At 56.9% G+C, this 17062-nt stretch overlaps 3 protein-coding genes and 1 long non-coding RNA gene across 13 annotated transcripts in view; 2 read left to right on the top strand and 2 right to left on the bottom strand.

Annotated features, from left to right (window-relative positions):
• CACNA2D2 (calcium voltage-gated channel auxiliary subunit alpha2delta 2) overlaps positions 1 to 6644 on the top strand; it is a 138915-nt gene extending 132271 nt beyond the window's left edge. For 2 of the 8 annotated variants that reach the window (XM_032868143.1, XM_032868147.1), the window contains 15 exons: positions 1127 to 1224; positions 1445 to 1535; positions 1643 to 1705; positions 1853 to 1956; positions 2221 to 2319; positions 2412 to 2500; positions 2706 to 2753; positions 2996 to 3067; positions 3179 to 3331; positions 3492 to 3544; positions 3673 to 3728; positions 3854 to 3980; positions 4183 to 4292; positions 4387 to 4475; positions 4562 to 6644. In XM_032868143.1, coding sequence (XP_032724034.1) covers positions 1127 to 1224; positions 1445 to 1535; positions 1643 to 1705; positions 1853 to 1956; positions 2221 to 2319; positions 2412 to 2500; positions 2706 to 2753; positions 2996 to 3067; positions 3179 to 3331; positions 3492 to 3544; positions 3673 to 3728; positions 3854 to 3980; positions 4183 to 4292; positions 4387 to 4475; positions 4562 to 4702 — 1393 coding nt within the window. In that variant the 3' untranslated portion in view covers positions 4703 to 6644. Of the gene's footprint in view, positions 1 to 1126; positions 1225 to 1444; positions 1536 to 1642; positions 1706 to 1852; positions 1957 to 2220; positions 2320 to 2411; positions 2501 to 2702; positions 2754 to 2995; positions 3068 to 3178; positions 3332 to 3491; positions 3545 to 3672; positions 3729 to 3853; positions 3981 to 4182; positions 4293 to 4386; positions 4476 to 4561 lie in introns of all 8 variants that reach the window. The other 6 variants (XM_032868142.1, XM_032868146.1, XM_032868145.1 and 3 more) reach the window with 3 other exon arrangements.
• Positions 6295 to 8892, bottom strand: LOC116873912. The gene is made up of 2 exons (XR_004383910.1): positions 8303 to 8892; positions 6295 to 8268 (listed from the first exon to the last, which is right to left on the bottom strand). It is a non-coding gene; the product is annotated as an uncharacterized LOC116873912 (long non-coding RNA).
• A 42-nt stretch (positions 8893 to 8934) lies between these two features.
• TMEM115 (transmembrane protein 115) lies at positions 8935 to 13662 on the top strand. The gene is made up of 2 exons (XM_032868151.1): positions 8935 to 10229; positions 12878 to 13662. Exons 1-2 carry the CDS (start codon positions 9379 to 9381, stop codon positions 13080 to 13082), a joined length of 1056 nt encoding a protein of 351 aa, XP_032724042.1. The 5' UTR covers positions 8935 to 9378; the 3' UTR covers positions 13083 to 13662.
• A 653-nt stretch (positions 13663 to 14315) lies between these two features.
• Positions 14316 to 17033, bottom strand: LOC116873909 (cytochrome b561 domain-containing protein 2). Of its 3 annotated transcripts, none has more exons than XM_032868138.1 (4): positions 16905 to 17033; positions 16330 to 16481; positions 15834 to 15871; positions 14316 to 15144 (listed from the first exon to the last, which is right to left on the bottom strand). In XM_032868138.1, exons 2-4 carry the CDS (start codon positions 16454 to 16456, stop codon positions 14641 to 14643), a joined length of 669 nt encoding a protein of 222 aa, XP_032724029.1. In that variant the 5' UTR covers positions 16457 to 16481; positions 16905 to 17033; the 3' UTR covers positions 14316 to 14640. The 3 variants fall into 3 exon arrangements, with proteins under 3 accessions (XP_032724029.1, XP_032724030.1, XP_032724032.1); XM_032868139.1 differs by having other exon boundaries at positions 16896 to 17022; XM_032868141.1 differs by having other exon boundaries at positions 16918 to 17019.
• Positions 17034 to 17062: the final 29 nt, after the last annotated feature.

Below are 17062 nucleotides of genomic sequence, written 5' to 3'. Positions count from 1 at the left end.
CCCTGAGAGAGGGGACTGGGTTTGTTTTTGTCACTTCTGGACCTTTGGCTCAGGAGAGCTCAGTAACTATGTATTGGGTGAGTGAAGGAAGTAATCCCCAGCTGTAAATGTACATAGTGTTGGGGCAGGGAGGTGCGGCAGGGGGTGGGGGGTTGTAGCTGAAACACAACCATACGGGTGTCCCTCTGCACGTGTCAGCTGTGCCCCCCACCGCAGAGCACAAAGGCCATCGGGGCCAGAGAGCAAGTGGGGACTGAGATCCCGTCCCAGGTGCCTCACCAAACCATGGGCCCTAGCACAGCCTCGGGAAGCAGCGCATTTTTTAAAATTTCTAAGGTTGCTGCCTCCAGGCCAGTGGGGAGGTGGCTGGTGGCAGGGGCGCGGGACTAGGCAGGAAAGAGAGCTCCATCTGTCAGGGTACAAGGACAGCACCAAGACTTATTGGGGAACAGAGCCCTAAGCAGCCTTCTCATGCCCCCAAAGTTCCCACGTTCTTGGGACCCAGAACCTGAGCCCAGCAAGGGCCTTGAGGAAGTGAGGGATTTCTCCTGTCCACTTCTGGGAGAGGAGCATCCCAGGCAGAAGGAACGGCCAGTCTGAGGCCCCACGTGCTCCCCCTGACTTCCTGACACTCTCTGTGGTATGAGGGGGAAACCCGAGGCTCGGGGAGCTTAAGTGAGTTGTCCAGATGTGAGAAGCCAGGAGGCGGCAGGCCGAGGGCTTACACGCAGCCTGACAAAGCCAGTGCTGGTTCCTCACGCACCTGGTGCCCACAGGTACTTCAGCGTACAAGGAGACGAGCCGGCCATGAGGCCTTTCCTGGGGCCTCCCCCGTGGGCCATCTCGGTCCAGCTACACAGGAGGGGTGGGAGGCTCTGTGGGGCTATACCCAGGAGGGAGAATCTGCCAGACTGGAGGAAGCGGACCATCTTTCTAGTGTCAGCTCTGCCCACCACCCCCAGACGTGGCAGCCTGCAGGGCACACACGGCCATAGCCAGCAGGAATACACAGTCCCCAGCTGAGGTCCAGGCTTCTCAGCCGATGGCCAGGCCTGTTGGGAAGCCTCAGCCCTTCTGCTCTGTCCAGCCCCCCAAGCCCACTCTTCTCACCCCTCCCTGTCCCCAGAGAGTATTGCAAGGACCTGAACGCCTCAGACAACAACACCGAGTTCCTGAAAAACTTCATTGAGCTCATGGAGAAAGTGACTCCAGACTCCAAGCAGTGTGAGTGCCTGGCGGGGCCTCCGGCTCTGGGCAGTGCCCAGTCCCCAAGGGAGGCAGCCCAATAGAACCCCGAGACCGGGCAGGCATGATGCAGACCCAAGCCCAGGGCAGGGTCTGGGCGAGAGAGTGGGGAAGGCTCCAGACAGTGTGAGGTATACAGGGGACAGTGGGCAGGGAGCCACAAGAAGATGCCCTCTCCACCCCTACCCTCTCGTTCCAGGCAACAACTTCCTTCTGCACAACCTGATCTTGGACACGGGCATCACACAGCAGCTGGTGGAGCGTGTGTGGCGGGACCAGGATCTCAACACGTAGGCACTGCCCAGCCTGTGGGGGCAGGAGGCTGGGATGGGCCCAGAGGCCCTGGCACTGCCCTGAAGAAGGCAGGCCTGTGACTCACCTCCCTGCTGCCCCTCAGGTACAGCCTTCTAGCTGTGTTCGCTGCCACCGACGGCGGCATCACCCGTGTATTCCCCAACAAGTAAGTGACCTACCTGCCACCGGGGTCCCTGCCGCCGCCTGGGACCCTGCCTCTGTCCCGCCACCCATAGGCCTCCTTGCACCTGCTGAGACACTGTCCCCTGCACACCACCCTTTCCACCAACCTCTGTCCATCTCGGGTAACCAGAGCAGCTGAGGACTGGACGGAGAACCCGGAGCCCTTCAATGCCAGCTTCTACCGCCGCAGCCTGGATAACCGTGGCTATGTCTTCAGACCCCCACACCAGGACGGTGAGTATCCTCCCAGCTGCCCAGCAGCTGGTGGGAAGTTGAGGCTTCCCTGTCTGCTCGGCCAGGGCTGGGCTCTGCTCTCTGAGGCCCCTCTCGAACATGAGGTGAGCCAAGACTGGGGCCAATGAGAAGACAGAGCTAGGCTGTGTCAACGCTACACTGGGTACCAGGTGCTTGGCTTGGGCTCTGGGGTCCACAGGCCCAGCACAGAGCGGTCAGTATGGCCACCGGCCCCTACTCCTGACCTCCCCACCCCACCTGCAGCCCTGTTAAGGCCACTGGAGCTGGAGAATGACACGGTGGGCATCCTCGTCAGTACAGCTGTGGAGCTAAGCCTGGGCGGACGCTCGCTGAGGCCAGCAGGTGAATGCCTGGGGCAGAGGCGGGGAAAGAGACGATGGACAGGGTGCTGCCCAGGCAGGCGGGCGTTGATGGCCCCTTGCTGTCCTCTATAGTGGTAGGTGTTAAGCTGGACCTAGAGGCCTGGGCTGAGAAGTTCAAGGTGCTAGCCAGCAACCGTACCCACCAGGACCAGCCTCAGAAGGTACCTGGGCGGGGGTGGGGGCTGTAAGCCCAGCAGTACTGAGTCCCCCACCCCCCAGGAACTCCTACCACTCACTCAGAGTGGTTCCTGTGCCTTCTGGGGAAACAGTGGCTGTTGCAGATGGCCTGGGGACCCAGATGTACGAAGGGTGATGGGAGGGGGAGAACTGGCGGGCACCTTACAGTCCTTGCTCTCTGCCCAGCAGTGTGGCCCCAGCAGCCACTGTGAGATGGACTGCGAGGTTAACAATGAGGTACGTGGGCCCTGAACCGTAGTATACCCTAATCCCAGACTTCTTAGTCCCAGCTGCAACTCCTAGCCTGTCCCTTGGCCTGGTTGGGGGCGGGGCGGACGGGTGTCTCAATATCCCCACCTTGACCTCACAGGTTTACCAGACCTGTGAGGGGAGTGGTGCCCCTTTGACCCAACCACCTGACTGCCAGGGTCTGAGGCCTGAGCCCCTCTCCATCCTCCTCCCCCTTCCCTACCTCCCAGGACCTGCTCTGTGTCCTCATTGACGATGGGGGATTCCTGGTGCTGTCAAACCAGAATCATCAGTGGGATCAGGTGAGGGGCAGGAAGAGGGTGGGAGGAGGGGAACCAGGACTCAAGCCTTCCAGGGGGAGGGGTGATGTGGCACTGCCAATCCTGTGACTGCCACTTTCCTGGCATTCCCAGGTGGGCAGGTTCTTCAGTGAGGTCGATGCCAACCTGATGCTGGCACTCTACAACAACTCCTTCTACACCCGCAAAGAGTCCTACGACTATCAGGCAGCCTGCGCCCCCCAGCCGCCCGGCAACCTGGGTGCTGCACCCCGTGGCGTCTTTGTGGTGAGCCCCAGTGATGCCCAGCCAAGAGATGGAGAGGGGGAGGGGCGGCCCTGGGACACCTGCCCACAGATGACGCTCCATCTCTGACGAGAGAGTTGGGGGCGGGGTGACCCAGGTCCGGGGACAGCCTCGGCAGCCCACGCCCCTCTCTCCACCGCAGCCCACCATTGCAGATTTCCTTAACCTGGCCTGGTGGACCTCGGCTGCCGCCTGGTGAGTCCCAGGGGGAGGGGACAGAGGGAGGGTGTTCCCTGGGCAGAAGGAGGGCTCAAGAGAGGTGGTGGGGCAGGGCACTGATCTCTGGTGACCACTCCCCCACTCAGTGACCCATGCCCTTTCAGGTCCTTGTTCCAGCAGCTTCTCTATGGCCTCATCTATCATAGCTGGTTCCACGCAGGTAGGTGGGGCTTCGGAAGCCCCTCCTCGAACCCCCCCCCCTTTCCCCAGTCTAAGCTCAGACCCATCCCAAAGGGAGCTGGCCGGGGTGTATGGGTAGGGCTGAGGCGCTTTGGGCCCTCGCAGACCCCGCGGAGGCCGAGGGGAGTCCCGAGGCGCGCGAGAGCAGCTGCGTCATGAAACAGACCCAGTACTACTTCGGGTCGGTGAACGCCTCCTACAACGCCATCATCGACTGCGGAAACTGCTCCAGGTGCCGGCGGGGAGCGGGACCGGAGGAGCCGGTGGGATGGGGCCTGCCGGGGGCCTGCCGGGGGCCTGCCGGGGGCCTGCCGGGGGCCTGCCGGGGGCCTGCCGGGGGCCTGCCGGATGGGCGCGGCCCGGGGCGGGGACGGGGCTCCAGCGGGGAGGGGCGGGGCGAGTCTCAACGCCCCGCCTTCCCGTCCTGCCTCCAGGCTGTTCCACGCGCAGAGACTGACGAACACCAACCTTCTCTTCGTGGTGGCCGAGAAGCCTCTCTGCAGCCAGTGTGAGGCTGGCCGGCTGCTGCAGAAGGAGACACACTGTATCCTGCCCCCGCCATCCCCCGCCGCCCGCGCTCCCCCTCCTGCCCCGCGCGCCCCCTCCGTGCCCTGCCACCTCCTTGACTCCCCACCCATGCCCAGCGGACGGTCCGGAGCAGTGTGAACTGGTGCAGAGACCGCGATACCGGAGAGGCCCGCACATCTGCTTTGACTACAACGCGACGGTGAGGAGGGGGCGGCGCACTTGACCTCGCGCTCCCTCTCCTCCCCGGGCCACCCGGGCCGACCCGCTCCTTGCCTCTTCCTGCAGGAAGATACCTCAGACTGTGGCCGCGGAGCTTCCTTCCCGCCGTCGCTGGGCGTCCTGGTCTCCCTACAGTTGCTGCTCCTCCTGGGCCTGCCTCCCCGGCCGCAACCCCAAGTCCACGCCCACGCCTCGCGCCGCGTCTGAGCGTCCCCCTCCCACCCCTCCCGAGGCCTCCCCGTCTCTCCCCTACTCCCCTAACCCACACACCCCGCCTTAGAGCCTCGCCTCCTCCCTCACTGAAGGACCTGAGCGGCCAGGCTCAAGAGTCTGAGCTTTGGAGTGGGGGGATCCCAAAGGAGGGCACCGCAGGTCTTTGGCCCCCAAGCCACATCTCGACGTTGAACCGTCAGAGTGACCCCAGACCCCTTATTCCCACTGGACTCACCTACCCCTGAGGGCTGGGACAGGGAAGCCACAGTACTGGTGCCAAACCAGGCCTCCACTGCCCACCCTGCCCCAAGGCTCCCTTTGTGCGGGAGACCTAGGCCCTGCCCCAGCTGGACTACTCTAACCTGGCCCTTAGGTCCCACCCAGGACCAAATCTGGATTCCCTGGTAATAATGAAGTTGAGATGGGCAGTTTGAGGCCTGTGCATCCCAGCTTAAGTCCTTGCAGGAGAGAAGTCCTGAGGCAGCCCCACAATGGGCTCCTGTGTCTGGCCTACAGCCACCTCCCACCTTCCTCCAGCCCTAGAGGTGACAGGCCAGTGACTGTGACACTGGCTCAGACACAATCCCATACACACCTGGAGCCCTGAGGGCAGAAACTCACATTAGACACACCAAGGAGGACACACACACACACACACACACACACACACCATGGGGTGGGGTGGGGGTGGGGGCTCACAAAGCCTTACACAGGGCAAGGGGTTGGTGGGAGGGTTGGCACATGCACACTTCATCTCCTGCTCACCACCCGCCTCTAATCTGACCTGCAGCCCGGCTGGTCCTCTGTCTCTAAAGCTGAATGTCAAATAGTGCCAAATGCTGGGGCAGGGGGTGACAACCCCTCTGTCCCACCCTAGCCGCCAGTATCCCGTAAATGTCCCTCACCCCGCCAGGTGCTCATTGTAACCATTTCGCACTAGTGTCATGCTCCCAGCGGGACTACAAGCCACTGCCTGCACCTCTCGGCAGAGGAATCTGCACCAGACATTGCCCTTTGCCTTAGCCAGAGTGACATAATCACTCCTGGCTGGGCCATCCCACCCCCAATCTGGCCCTTACACACTCAGGCCTGTGCCCATTCCCTGTTTCTTCACACACCCATACACACACACATTCCATGCCCCCAATGGGGGGGGGTGGCAAACTGTTCCTCCCCGCTGAACACACACTTGCACACGCATAAACACATGTACACACACTGCACACACAGAGGCTGGGCCCAGGCGCATGTCTTCACACCATTCATTCTGATCATTTCCCCTAAAGGCATCCCAGCCTGGGGGCAAGTGGGGGACGGAGGGCAGGGGGATGTGGCCATGAGGCTCAGATGGACTGGGAGGAGGGGGGAGGGTGATGCATTAATTAATGGCTCCGTTAATTAATGTCAAGTTGCTTGTTGCTTTCTCAGTGTGTGTGTATGGTCCATGCCCGCTGCTGGTGCCAGGGTGGGCACCCAAGCTGTACACCCAGCCTAGATGCCAGCCATGTCTTGCGGGGGCGTGTGTGTAACTGTAGTGTAGTCAGGTGCTCAATGGAGAATATAAAAATAAAAAAGAATCAAACATATATAGAAAAATATATATTTTAAGTTTAAAAAACAGGAAAACTGACAAACAACCCCATCAGGTAGTTGTCCAACCCCGAGCTGGGTCTGATCCCTCCCATCACCCACCCGACCTGGCTGCCCCCTCACCTCGGGCTCGAGGGATCTGTGGGGGACTGGGGGGCCATTTCCTTTTCTCTGCGCCCTTTTTTTTGGTTGTTGTTCTATTTTGTACAGACAAGTCAGAAAACACAGTGACAAAAAAGTCAAGAAACTTTGTAAAATATCGTGTGTGTGATTCCTTGTAAAATATTTTCAAATGGTTTATTACAGAAGATCAGTTATTAAATAATGTTCATATTTTCACTTCAAATGGTTCCCATCCACTGTGTCTGCCTCAGGGTGGGGATTGGGTAGCTTGAAGACAGGTGGCCATGACCTCAAAGTCGCATCTACCATTCAGCCGGGAGTGAAGGCCACTGCAACCCAGGTACCCAGTGGATGTAGGGCATAATGCTTCCTGGTATTCCAAAGTGCCAGAACTTTGACATCCTTTCTCATATAACCTCAAAAGCCTCTGAGAAAAGCTGTCCTTAAAGGCCAAGGCAGTGGAAGAAAGAAGACAGACGAGATTCAAGTTTAGGCAGGAGTCTAGACATCAAGGCGGACCACCAGGACCTAGTGGGCAGGTCATCCACTTGGAGCGATGAGTTAGTGGTACTGGGCGCAGGTCCAGGATCCAGTGCTTGAGGGCCCCATCCTGTTGTCCAGAGGAGGCCAGGGTCTGGCCCACCCACAAGCATGACCACTGCTCCTTTCCAGCCCAGAAGACGCTTAAAGCCCAGTGCTCTCCTTGACCACCACTGCTCATGCTGGAACCCAAGACTGAGTCCATTTCAGTTAATCCTCTCAGACCTTCCTCTGGCCTGCCTATGCCCTTGTTCAATTTAATCCCAACTCTCTTAATGATCAATCCTAGTCCATGTGACCCTTCACACTCTTTTCAAGAAGAAAAACCAGTAACCACCAGCACAGAGGTTTCCCGGTACTGCTGATGTTCACTCTTCCATGACGCACACTTTGTACGCACCGGGTGGGCAGCCAGCCGACAACCTTAGACCTGTACTAGTTTGTCTCCATACTGCAGATAAACAAACTGAGACTTAGGAGAAATCCTCTCCTCCATGGTGAGAAGGGCAAGAAATCAGCAAAGGTTTCAGAGAGGAGGTGACCTGTGGCTGGAACCAGGCCTTCACAAAGACGCCCATCCTCATTCCCCTCCATGGATTGGCCACAGAACAATGCCTAATTAGTAACCCCAGAGAGAGCTCCATGCCCTGCAAGAGCCCCCAGATCCTGGGGTAGGGTTGCCAGATAAAATGTAGAATGTCTAGTCATATCTGAAATTCAGATAAGCACGAATTTTTTTTAGAATGTTTCCAGTACTGCACTATACTAAAAAGACTGGGGACATGCTTACACTAAAAAATCATTCATTTATCTGAATTTCAAATTTGACTGTACACCCTGTACTTCGATTTGCTCAGTCTGGCAACTCTACCCTAGGTGGCATCCAATGAAAACCCAGACCCTAGGCAAAGAAAAGGGTGTCACGTCAACACCCTTTGTAACCTGGAAGGCTATGTGCACACTGGGATTTGTACTGAGATCAGTGGCTGAAAGGAAGGGATGGATTCTGCACTTTATAAACGTGCTTTGTCGTATAATTATTTTAATTACTTATGCATAATTTTAAAAAGTGACTCAATACACCAAAAAATCAGTTTGCTCTGAAACTGCAGGAAGCCACTGTTGCAGTAAATACCCTGGCCCAAGTCTGTCGGGGAGACCTCTCTTCCTCAGGGCCAGAGATGAGAAATCTGTGGCAGGGAAGAGAGTCACTAAAAGGAGCCCAGTCTTGCCTCTTTGGGGGCAGGAGTCCTGAATTCGAGTCGCAGCTCCACCACACTAGTAACAAGGTTAGCCTGAGCAATACACTCACTGGGCACCTAGGGTGGACTGGCATTTTACATCACAGTCTCCACGAACCCTCACCGTGCTAGGTCCTGTCATCATCTCCATTTTACGGTTCATGAAATCGAGGAACTTGGCTCGTGTCACAGAGCCCCCAAATGGCAGAGCAAGAATCCCAATCTGGGTCAGGTCCCATACACCCATACAACCTAGGTCAGGCACACACCGGACTACGGAGTTTCGGGAGTTCCCGAACACTGGTACGCACACCAAGACCACCTACATTCTTACCTACACACCTGTCCACAAGGACACACTCAGATGTACTCAGAAGTACATGCACGGAGTCACTGTTCCCAGGAAATTCAGCAAGCGAGTGTCCTCAGTTGTGCTGCCGCGCGGGTACCCGGAGCCTTCCCAAGGTTACCTGAGCCAGCTTACTCCTCCCCAAACCCGGACAGGCAGCGGAAACGGTCCTGAGCACTACACCTCCCCAGCACAGCCTCCTCTTATCAACCGGAACAGCCGGGGCGCACAGCTTCCTGGAACTTGTAGTTTTACAGAACTCTGACTTCCGCTCGTCCCCGTCTTCAGGAGAGGACTACGTGTCCCAGCATGCCTCGGAGCCGGAAGGGCATCCCGCCGCTGCCCGGATGCGCAGGCGCAGCACCGCTGTTTGTCGGCGCCTGGGAAGGGAGGAGGTACGGTCGCAGCCGAGACCGAGGCCGAGCCGGAGCTGACGAGACTTGACTGGGGCCCAGAACAAGGCTCCAGTCCGGCTCAGACCATCGGGCCCCTGAGTGGATGGAAGAGGCCGAGCCCTGAGATCAACGCCAGCCGGGTCAGCTTGGCGCGGGGCCCACAGGCAGGCAGGACGGCAGGCAGACGTGCCGAAGCTTCCCAGGGCCTTCCCTCAGGTCCCCGAAGAGGGGCCTAGGCCCCGGGCCCGCGACCAGGCCCAGCTCGGCCCTTTTGGACTGGAGCGGACGCAACCAGAAGTGGAATCTTCACCGGGGCCATAGGCCAGTGACTAGGCCGGGCTCGGGCCTCCCGTCGGGGCCGGACTGGGACGAGGCCCCGGGGAGGCCCCTGACACACTAGACCCTTCCCTCAGGCCGACGCCCTTCGGGAAGATGCAGCGCGCCCTGCCGGGCGCCCGCCAGCATTTGGGGGCCATTCTGGCCAGCGCCAGCGTGGTGGTAAAGACCCTGTGCGCGGCAGTACTCTTTCTCTACCTGCTGTCCTTCGCCGTGGACACCGGCTGCCTGGCGGTCACCCCAGGCTACCTCTTTCCGCCCAATTTCTGGATCTGGACCCTGGCCACCCATGGGCTGATGGAACAGCACTTGTGGGATGTGGCCATCAGCCTGGCCACAGTGGTGGTGGCTGGACGTTTGCTGGAGCCCCTCTGGGGAGCTTTGGAGCTGCTCATCTTCTTCTCAGTGGTGAATGTGTCTGTGGGGCTGCTGGGGGCCTTCGCCTACCTCCTCACCTACATGGCTTCCTTCAACTTGGTCTACCTTTTCACTATCCGCATCCACGGAGCCCTGGGCTTCCTGGGTGGTGTCCTGGTGGCACTCAAGCAAACCATGGGGGACTGCGTGGTCCTGCGTGTGCCCCAGGTGCGCGTCAGCGTGGTGCCCATGCTGCTGTTGGGGCTGCTGCTGCTGTTGCGGCTGGCCACGCTGCTCCAGAGCCCAGCACTGGCCTCCTATGGCTTTGGGCTTCTCTCCAGTTGGGTGTATCTTCGCTTCTACCAGCGCCATAGCCGAGGCCGAGGGGACATGGCTGACCACTTTGCTTTTGCCACCTTCTTCCCTGAGATCCTACAGCCTGTGGTGGGGCTCTTGGCGAACTTGGTGCACAGCCTCCTGGTGAAGGTAAAGATATGCCAGAAGACAGTGAAGCGCTATGATGTAGGTGCCCCATCTTCCATCACCATCAGCCTCCCAGGCACAGACCCTCAGGATGCAGAGCGAAGAAGGTACTGTGGAGTCTTCCAAAACATTATTGAGCTAAGGGAGTTTTTATTGACCGAGTCTCGTGCCATCTGTTGTGCTTGCTGTGTGTTGGCTGGCAGCCAAGGGTCAGGTGTGGGGACAGACTTGGGAGATAAAATCTGGTTTGTGGCCTTGAGAAACTCAGCAATTAGGTGCCGGGCTCCAGTAGCACTTTCCAACATGAAGGAGTGCAATTTGCCTTTCACACCACTCGGGCCACTTAACAAGTCCTAAGAAATGTCCAGTTTCCTTTGGTACTGTGTAAGGGTTAATGGAGGGTCAGGTACACATAATCCTGACCTTGTCTCAGAATCCTGGAATCCTAGACACTGGTCCTATGGGAGCCAGAAACAACCTGCTGGTCCTATTTCCCCACTGAGGGAGGGACACACATGAAGACCTTCCTTACAGGGTGGTCTGAGCCACCCCAATTTCAAAATGCTGAACCATGTCCTCTTCCTGGGTCCTAATTCAGATGCTGTGCTTCTCTGCCACTTAATTTATTGAGGGGGAAACCTCAGGGTATTATTAGATTTGCCATCCTGTCCTTCCAGCATGTATGTGTCACCACACCCAGGGGACAGGCCATGTGACCCACCGCGGGAGCCTGCTGACCACAAAGGGAGTGGAGACAACCTTCATTATCTGTAAACCAAGCCATCTGCACCATCTGGAGTCCCAGCTGAATTATTCACTGAATGCACCTTGTCCAGGGCTGGGAAGACATTTTTTAATCCAATTGTCTCTCTCTCTCTCCCAGGTCTGTAGACTTACCAGAGTCGTCACAGCTCCATTTTCAACATCATTGTTGAAGTTCTTTTTTAGGCAGTTACTTTAGTAGTGAAATCTGGAGCAGACTCTGTTCCTGCTTTCTGGATTTGCCAAAGGCTTTTGGTTTTGCTCACCTCTTAAATTGATTCTTGGCAGGCAGCTTTATGAATTCACCTGAAAGGTTATCCCGGTGCTTAGTCCCCACTGGGTCTGTGGCATTGAGTGTAGGATACACCCCTTTCTTGAAGGAGTCGCCAGCTGGAGAAGGGCCACAGATTACTATGGCCTAAGGTGGTGGGTGTTGAAAAGTACACAAAACGTGCTGCGGGGCATTACTGTGAGCCCTGTGGTTTGTATCTCTGTGGCCGATGAATCCTAAAGACAGGTCTGTCTTCACTTTATCCAGTAGAGAAGGTGGGACCAAGACGGCTGAACCTGGTAGAAACTGAGCTGTCCTCAGAGCCCTGTAGGTGGGGCCGGATACCGGTGGTGACTCTTTATTTAGTGAGAAGTCTTGGATTAGTTAGGGTTGGCTGGAGATTCAAAACAGCTCTGCTCAGGCCCAAGAAAATGGCAGGCTGAGGTAGGGAAGGTTGTCAGGAGCTAGGTTCCTGGCATAGCCCTGTGGTTGTTACTTCTCCAGCCAGTTGGGCCTCTAGCAGCATGCTGCTCCCAAACCCAAAGGGCTACTAGTAGTGCGAGGCAGGGTTTCCTATCTTTGACCTTTGTGAGGAAGTGAGTACTATGCCACTACCTCTGTTTTGGCGGGCTTTAGACAGAATTGGCAAGGCTGTCTCCAGGCTGGAGCCTAGGTAGCACAGGGAACTGTCCATCTGTGCCAGTCTGCCATATGTCAGGCTAGAGCACAGGATGGAACTGGGCTAGCATTTTCTGTGCCCATGTTCTTGTTGCCTTTCCTGTCGTGTTGTCTGGCATGTTGGCGGTTTTGCTCCTCTGATGGAACTTGGAAGGCTGTTACAGGCTGTCCCCCATCCTTGTAGCACAGACAGGTTGAGGCATCAGGGTTCCAGAGTTACCACTATTGGAAGTATTAGCTGGCAGCATGGGCATTCCACCTCCTGGGTAAACTAGAGTCCCAAGTGCACAGGTATACCTTCCAGTCAACTTTCCCACCTCCCCCCAAAGTAAGGTCCAGAAGGGTTTGTCCAGTGGAACCGTAGGCTCTGGCCTGTCTCCTACACACATAAGCTGTCCCTCCTCTTTCTGCAAGGACTTGGTGTGTCCCTGCTCTAACACAGGTCCTGGTAGCTGTGGGGATTCTTCCGGGAAGGAAAACATTAGAGTCCGTTAGGAGGGATGGGCTGACCCAAGTTGGCCCTGCTTCCCAGGTTGAGATCCCACACAGGTGCTTGAGTTCCAGCATTCCCCTCAGACCCTTGCCAGGAGACTCAAAACACACCTAACAAGGAGAGAGAGAGAAGTAATAACCCTCTCCTTGGATGTGATATCAGTGCCCACATCCAAGGGACTTATCCTTCTACCCATCTTCCCTGGGGTACCAGCTCTGCCCATGCTTAGGCACCATCCTCAGAATCCTTCCTGAGGCTGGCCTGCTCGCCAGTCTGGCAGACACCCTTCTGGCCCTCTAAGCCTGGAGGTGCCTGGACTATGAAGGGAAGGCTCTGTGTGTGGGCAGCCAAGCCCTTTGGGTCCTTATTCTGATGGCTGAGTGGGTCCTATCCAGTCCCTGGGGAGCCCTCGGTCTTTCATGGTAAAGGGGAATGCATTAGATTCTAAGAGAAAGCTGGGTGGGAGGGGGAGCCACCTTCATGGGGCAAGAATATAGGGCATGAGCCAAGTCCAAACCCAAAGTGATTTGTCATCTTTCCCCTGACTCCAGGCAATTGGCCCTGAAGGCCCTCAATGAGCGGCTGAAGAGAGTGGAGGACCAGTCCGTCTGGCCAAGCATGGACGACGATGAAGAGGAGGCAGGGGACAAGGTGGATAGCCCCCTACCCTCAGACAAGGCCCCCATGCTCCCAGGAAAGGGGGCTGCCCCAGAATCCAGCCTGATCACCTTCGAGGCAGCTCCCCCGAAGCTGTAACTCCAGACCACCTTGAGTGTAGCACCTCCTCTCCCAAGCTCCCCCTTGACTCCTCTCAGCTACTCCAGGGCACTGACTGCTCTGAGGAGAGGGAAGAAGGCCTGCTGGGGGGTCTCCACAGCCTTCTGCTATTTCTCGCCAACACTACCCAGGACTCTTGCTACGTGGTTCCAACTCCAGACAACCACTATGCCAGGCATGGGGCCTCTGAACCATCAGCCAGCCCAGGCCCTCTGAGGTAAGACTCTACCTCAGCAGATAGCCCCAAGCAAGTGGCTACAGGGACACTGGTGTCACAGTGCCTGGGCCAACCCTTATGCCTGATACTGGTTGCCAAGAGCCCTGAGCCAAGGCAAGGATTTGCCAAAAACGTTCTGGGGGGTCCAGCCAGTGCCGGACTGCAATTCCCTGCCCACCCTCAGAAAGACTATGTTCGTGTGAAGATTTCTGATTCCCTCTGCTGTGGCTGTGGCTGGTTCTGGGCCAGAAGAGCCACAGCTCCCAAGTATTTTTTACAGGACCACTTGAGTGGGCAGCCAGGCCCAGCCTTGCAGTATCAATAAAGCAGTTCTTTGAGGTATGGCTCCTGGGCTCTGTCAGACCACCTTGCACAGCCCTCTCATCGTGTTCAACAGTAAACTTGGGGACTTTAGAGTCCGGGGCTTGGTCTCCATGGCAACTCCAGCTGAATAAGAACTCTGTTACTCCCACTCCGCCCTTACCACCACATGCCCACTGTTAAAACCACCTTCCCAGAGCTCTCACTTCAGATCCTTACTCATTTTCTCTCCCTCTGATTCCCAGTCAGGGAGGCCCTGTCCAGGGGATCTGATGGCAGAGGGCCCGTCTGTCATGAAGAGCTGTTCTCCCTGATGACTCACCCCGAAAACAGAGTTCTCAGTGCTTGACACCTGTGGAAACAGGCTATCCCGAGTTCCCACCCTGTCACTATCCACATCTAACCCCCACAGTCTGGAGGCACCAGCACAGCGGGCAGCTGGGGGACTGAAAGGACACACAGCTGTACCACCCACAGCTACAGCTCTAGGGCCCTCGTGGCACAGGCTGCTCAGCAGCCAGATCCTGGAACCTTGTGTGCTGGGACAGCTTCAGCCCCGCAGTGAGCAGCCAGGGACAGGGGTCCCCAGCTTGCCCAGCTGCCTGTTTGTTCATGCTGATAGCATTAGCAAGCACTATCCCCAACTCTAAGCTATTCCTCCCATCCAATCTTTTCAGTCATTCTTTTTTTATTTTCCTTTTTTCTCTCCTGTAATTTTTGGACATACCAGTACAAGTATGAGGTGAGTGGCCGGGGAAGTAGTCTTGCATCCCCCACTCAGCCAGCCACATCATCCATAAGCTCCTCTGACAGTACAGAAGGAAAGGGGAAGCACTTCAGGGTGAGGAGCAAGCAAAATGTCACACACAAGACTCCTACTCTAACCTGTTGCAATGCCTGAGGTGCTCCCATGACTTGGGTCAGCTGAGAGAGTCCAGGAGGTCCCAGCCCCAGCTGCTATGCTGAGGGGCAAATCCAGGCTTCTAGGCTGGGAAGAACTCATGGTTGGATCCGTTTGCGGTACAGGTAGGCGTTGCTCACCTGACTCATGATGACCAAGCTGGTAATGACAGGACACAGCACAGCCAGATACCAGACCCCACCAGTGACTGTGGCAGTGAACCAGAGCGAACACATGGCCAATAAGAGGCTGGCACTACCCAGAAGGTAGCCCACCAGCCCAGAAGTGGCATGGTACAGCTTGAGCTTAGCCAGGGGCCATCGGGGCAGTAGTTTGGGGTAGAGCAGCCCCACACCCCCAGAGCACTGCAACCCCGCCCACAGCACAGCTATCAGCCCTGCCCTCCCATGCCACGTGGCCAGGTGCGCTTTGCCAAGCTGTTCCTTGTGGAGGATGACAAGGCCTAGGCCAAGCAGTGCACACAGCAGGGCCAGCAACTGCAGCACCCAGTGGCAGCGGGCTCGGCCCTTCCGTGAAAGGGAGCGCAGCAGCGAACTCTCAGGAGAGAACACCAGCAGTGCCTCGGTCATCAGGAAAGAGAACTGGGGAGACAGGGATGGGAAACGAAGTCAGGGTGCTGCTCAGCAGAAGGAAAAAGGTTTAGGTAACTTGCTAAACTGCCAGTCACTCTGGGCAGTCTCCCTCTTCACTCTCTCCCCAGTGACAAGAGTATCCATTTGGTGCAGTAAGAGAAACTCCAGGGCCAACATCTGCCCTGAATAACTGGCGAGAAGTATGTACGTCTCCACGCTCCTTCCTAGGTGATATGCTAAAACGTCATCTCTGCTATATTACCCAGCAAACACTAGGCTTGAGATGTGGCAGTTATAAATGATTCACAGGCTTTGTTTCCCTGACACGGGGCTGGATACAATTTCTTGGCAAGAGCTGGCCACATGGGTGCACTGTTTCAAGGAAAATTCAATGTATCACTATAAATTAAGGTAAAAGGGGACACAGGTACACCCAAATGCATTTTCTAAGCTTCCTGCCTGGAGGTGGGTGAAGTCTCATTTTGTGCTTAGACCAATTTGCTCTGGGTTTTGAACACTATGGTTCAAGTCTGGGGTATGAACCACATGCAGGAATTGGAGCATGCAACTTCTCCAATCCCACATTCCATCCCTCCAAAGAAATATGAAGTGTCCATAAGGATTCAGAGACTGTCAGGACTACCACCCATACCTGTGCTCCCTCCCACCCCCAAGAGCTGGCCAGGCGCGCTACTTACAGCCAAAGACATAAGCGTGGGGTGCCAGGAGAACAGACCTGGAATGAAAAGGAGTTTTTGTGAGGCTGAGGCAAGAAGAACCCAGCCACATCAATCCCCCACAGGGTGAGGATAACGGGCAGCCCAACACCCAAGGAAGCGCTGCCAAACTGCTAGCCCCCTCTTACCGCAACAAGCTCACCCCCTACCTATCCTTGCTTCCTGGTCCCTCCGTGGAGCAGGGGCCATGCTGTGCCACTCTGGCAGTTCTCCCTCCTCTTAGCACTTCACAAAGGGCAGCCAAGTGGGGCGCCAAGACAAGGAAAGAGAAGCCAGGTACTCTGGCCAAACTGGTAGAGCCCCCACGCTCACCTCCTCCCCACTTAGCCCTCCAAACATAAGATGTCCCCCAGCCAGCCAAGCCTTCCTGGAGTCAGGCCCAAGGCTTCCTCTTGCTCCTGCTCCCCAGGAGAAGGGGCACTTTCCTTCCCAGAAGTCAACTATGAAGTCTACTTACTGGAGCCAGGCCTGGCAAGCACAGCCACAAAGATGGTAAAACCCAGGGCCACAAGGTGGGCAGCAGCCCCAGAGGCAGTGCGCAGCGCTCTGTAGATGTGCGACTCGGTCTCCACAGAAAGGGCCATGGTCAACCAGGCCAATGGCTGTAGACTGAAAGCATAGTAGAATGAGCAAGTGTCTCAGGTGCCTGCTGTCCACTCTTCTCACTGGAGCAAAGGTTGTGGGTCAGGAATGCCACTCTCTTCCAAGAAGTTAAGGTAGGAAGGGACAGTACCAACACAGGCACTAGGAATAGTCGAGGACCGGCGGCCTGTCGGCGTGCACCCGCATCTGAATGGGCACTGATCCCCGGCCCACCTTCCAGGTAGGATGCGCAAGGCCATGTAATAGACTACAAATCCCAGCGGGCGTCACGCCGTCGCCGCGCGGGAGCGCCAGCTAAAAGGGCGTGAAGTACTATGGGAATTGTAGTTCCCATCTCTGTACAAAATTATAGCCTGAATCCTTTCGCGCGCAGTCGCCCCACGTGCCCCTGGCATGCTGCGCCTACAACTAGGGACTCGCCTGCCTCACCCGCAGCGCTGACCCGATGCAGTGGTTTCTTCCCGAGAAAGCGGGATACTCGGGGCACTGCCGCGCGCGCTGCCGCTCCGTCGCGGAGCCTCTTCACTTCCGGGTGCGACGTCTGCCCAGCCGGGACTTCCTGAGACAAGATTCCCCCACCTCCAGCC

This window comes from Lontra canadensis, unplaced genomic scaffold (assembly GCF_010015895.1).
Source record: "Lontra canadensis isolate GAN:19392208 unplaced genomic scaffold, GSC_riverotter_1.0 scaffold35, whole genome shotgun sequence".
Lineage (NCBI taxonomy): Eukaryota > Metazoa > Chordata > Mammalia > Carnivora > Mustelidae > Lontra > Lontra canadensis.
The sequence above is the reverse complement of the archived record's forward strand: the minus strand, read 5'-3'. Positions and strand labels throughout refer to the sequence as shown.

What these genes read in the sequence shown, in the direction of transcription:
- TMEM115 (XM_032868151.1), top strand. Translation starts at nt 9,379, where the DNA reads ATGCAGCGCGCCCTGCCGGGCGCCCGCCAGCATTTGGGGGCCATTCTG. An exon ending in CAGGATGCAGAGCGAAGAAG is followed by an intron (nt 10,230 to 12,877) that starts GTACTGTGGAGT and finishes CCCTGACTCCAG; the next exon opens with GCAATTGGCCCTGAAGGCCC.
- LOC116873909 (XM_032868138.1), bottom strand. Translation starts at nt 16,456, where the DNA reads ATGGCCCTTTCTGTGGAGACCGAGTCGCACATCTACAGAGCGCTGCGC. An exon ending in GCTTGCCAGGCCTGGCTCCA is followed by an intron (nt 15,872 to 16,329) that starts GTAAGTAGACTT and finishes TTTTCATTCCAG; the next exon opens with GTCTGTTCTCCTGGCACCCC. An exon ending in CCACGCTTATGTCTTTGGCT is followed by an intron (nt 15,145 to 15,833) that starts GTAAGTAGCGCG and finishes CTGTCTCCCCAG; the next exon opens with TTCTCTTTCCTGATGACCGA.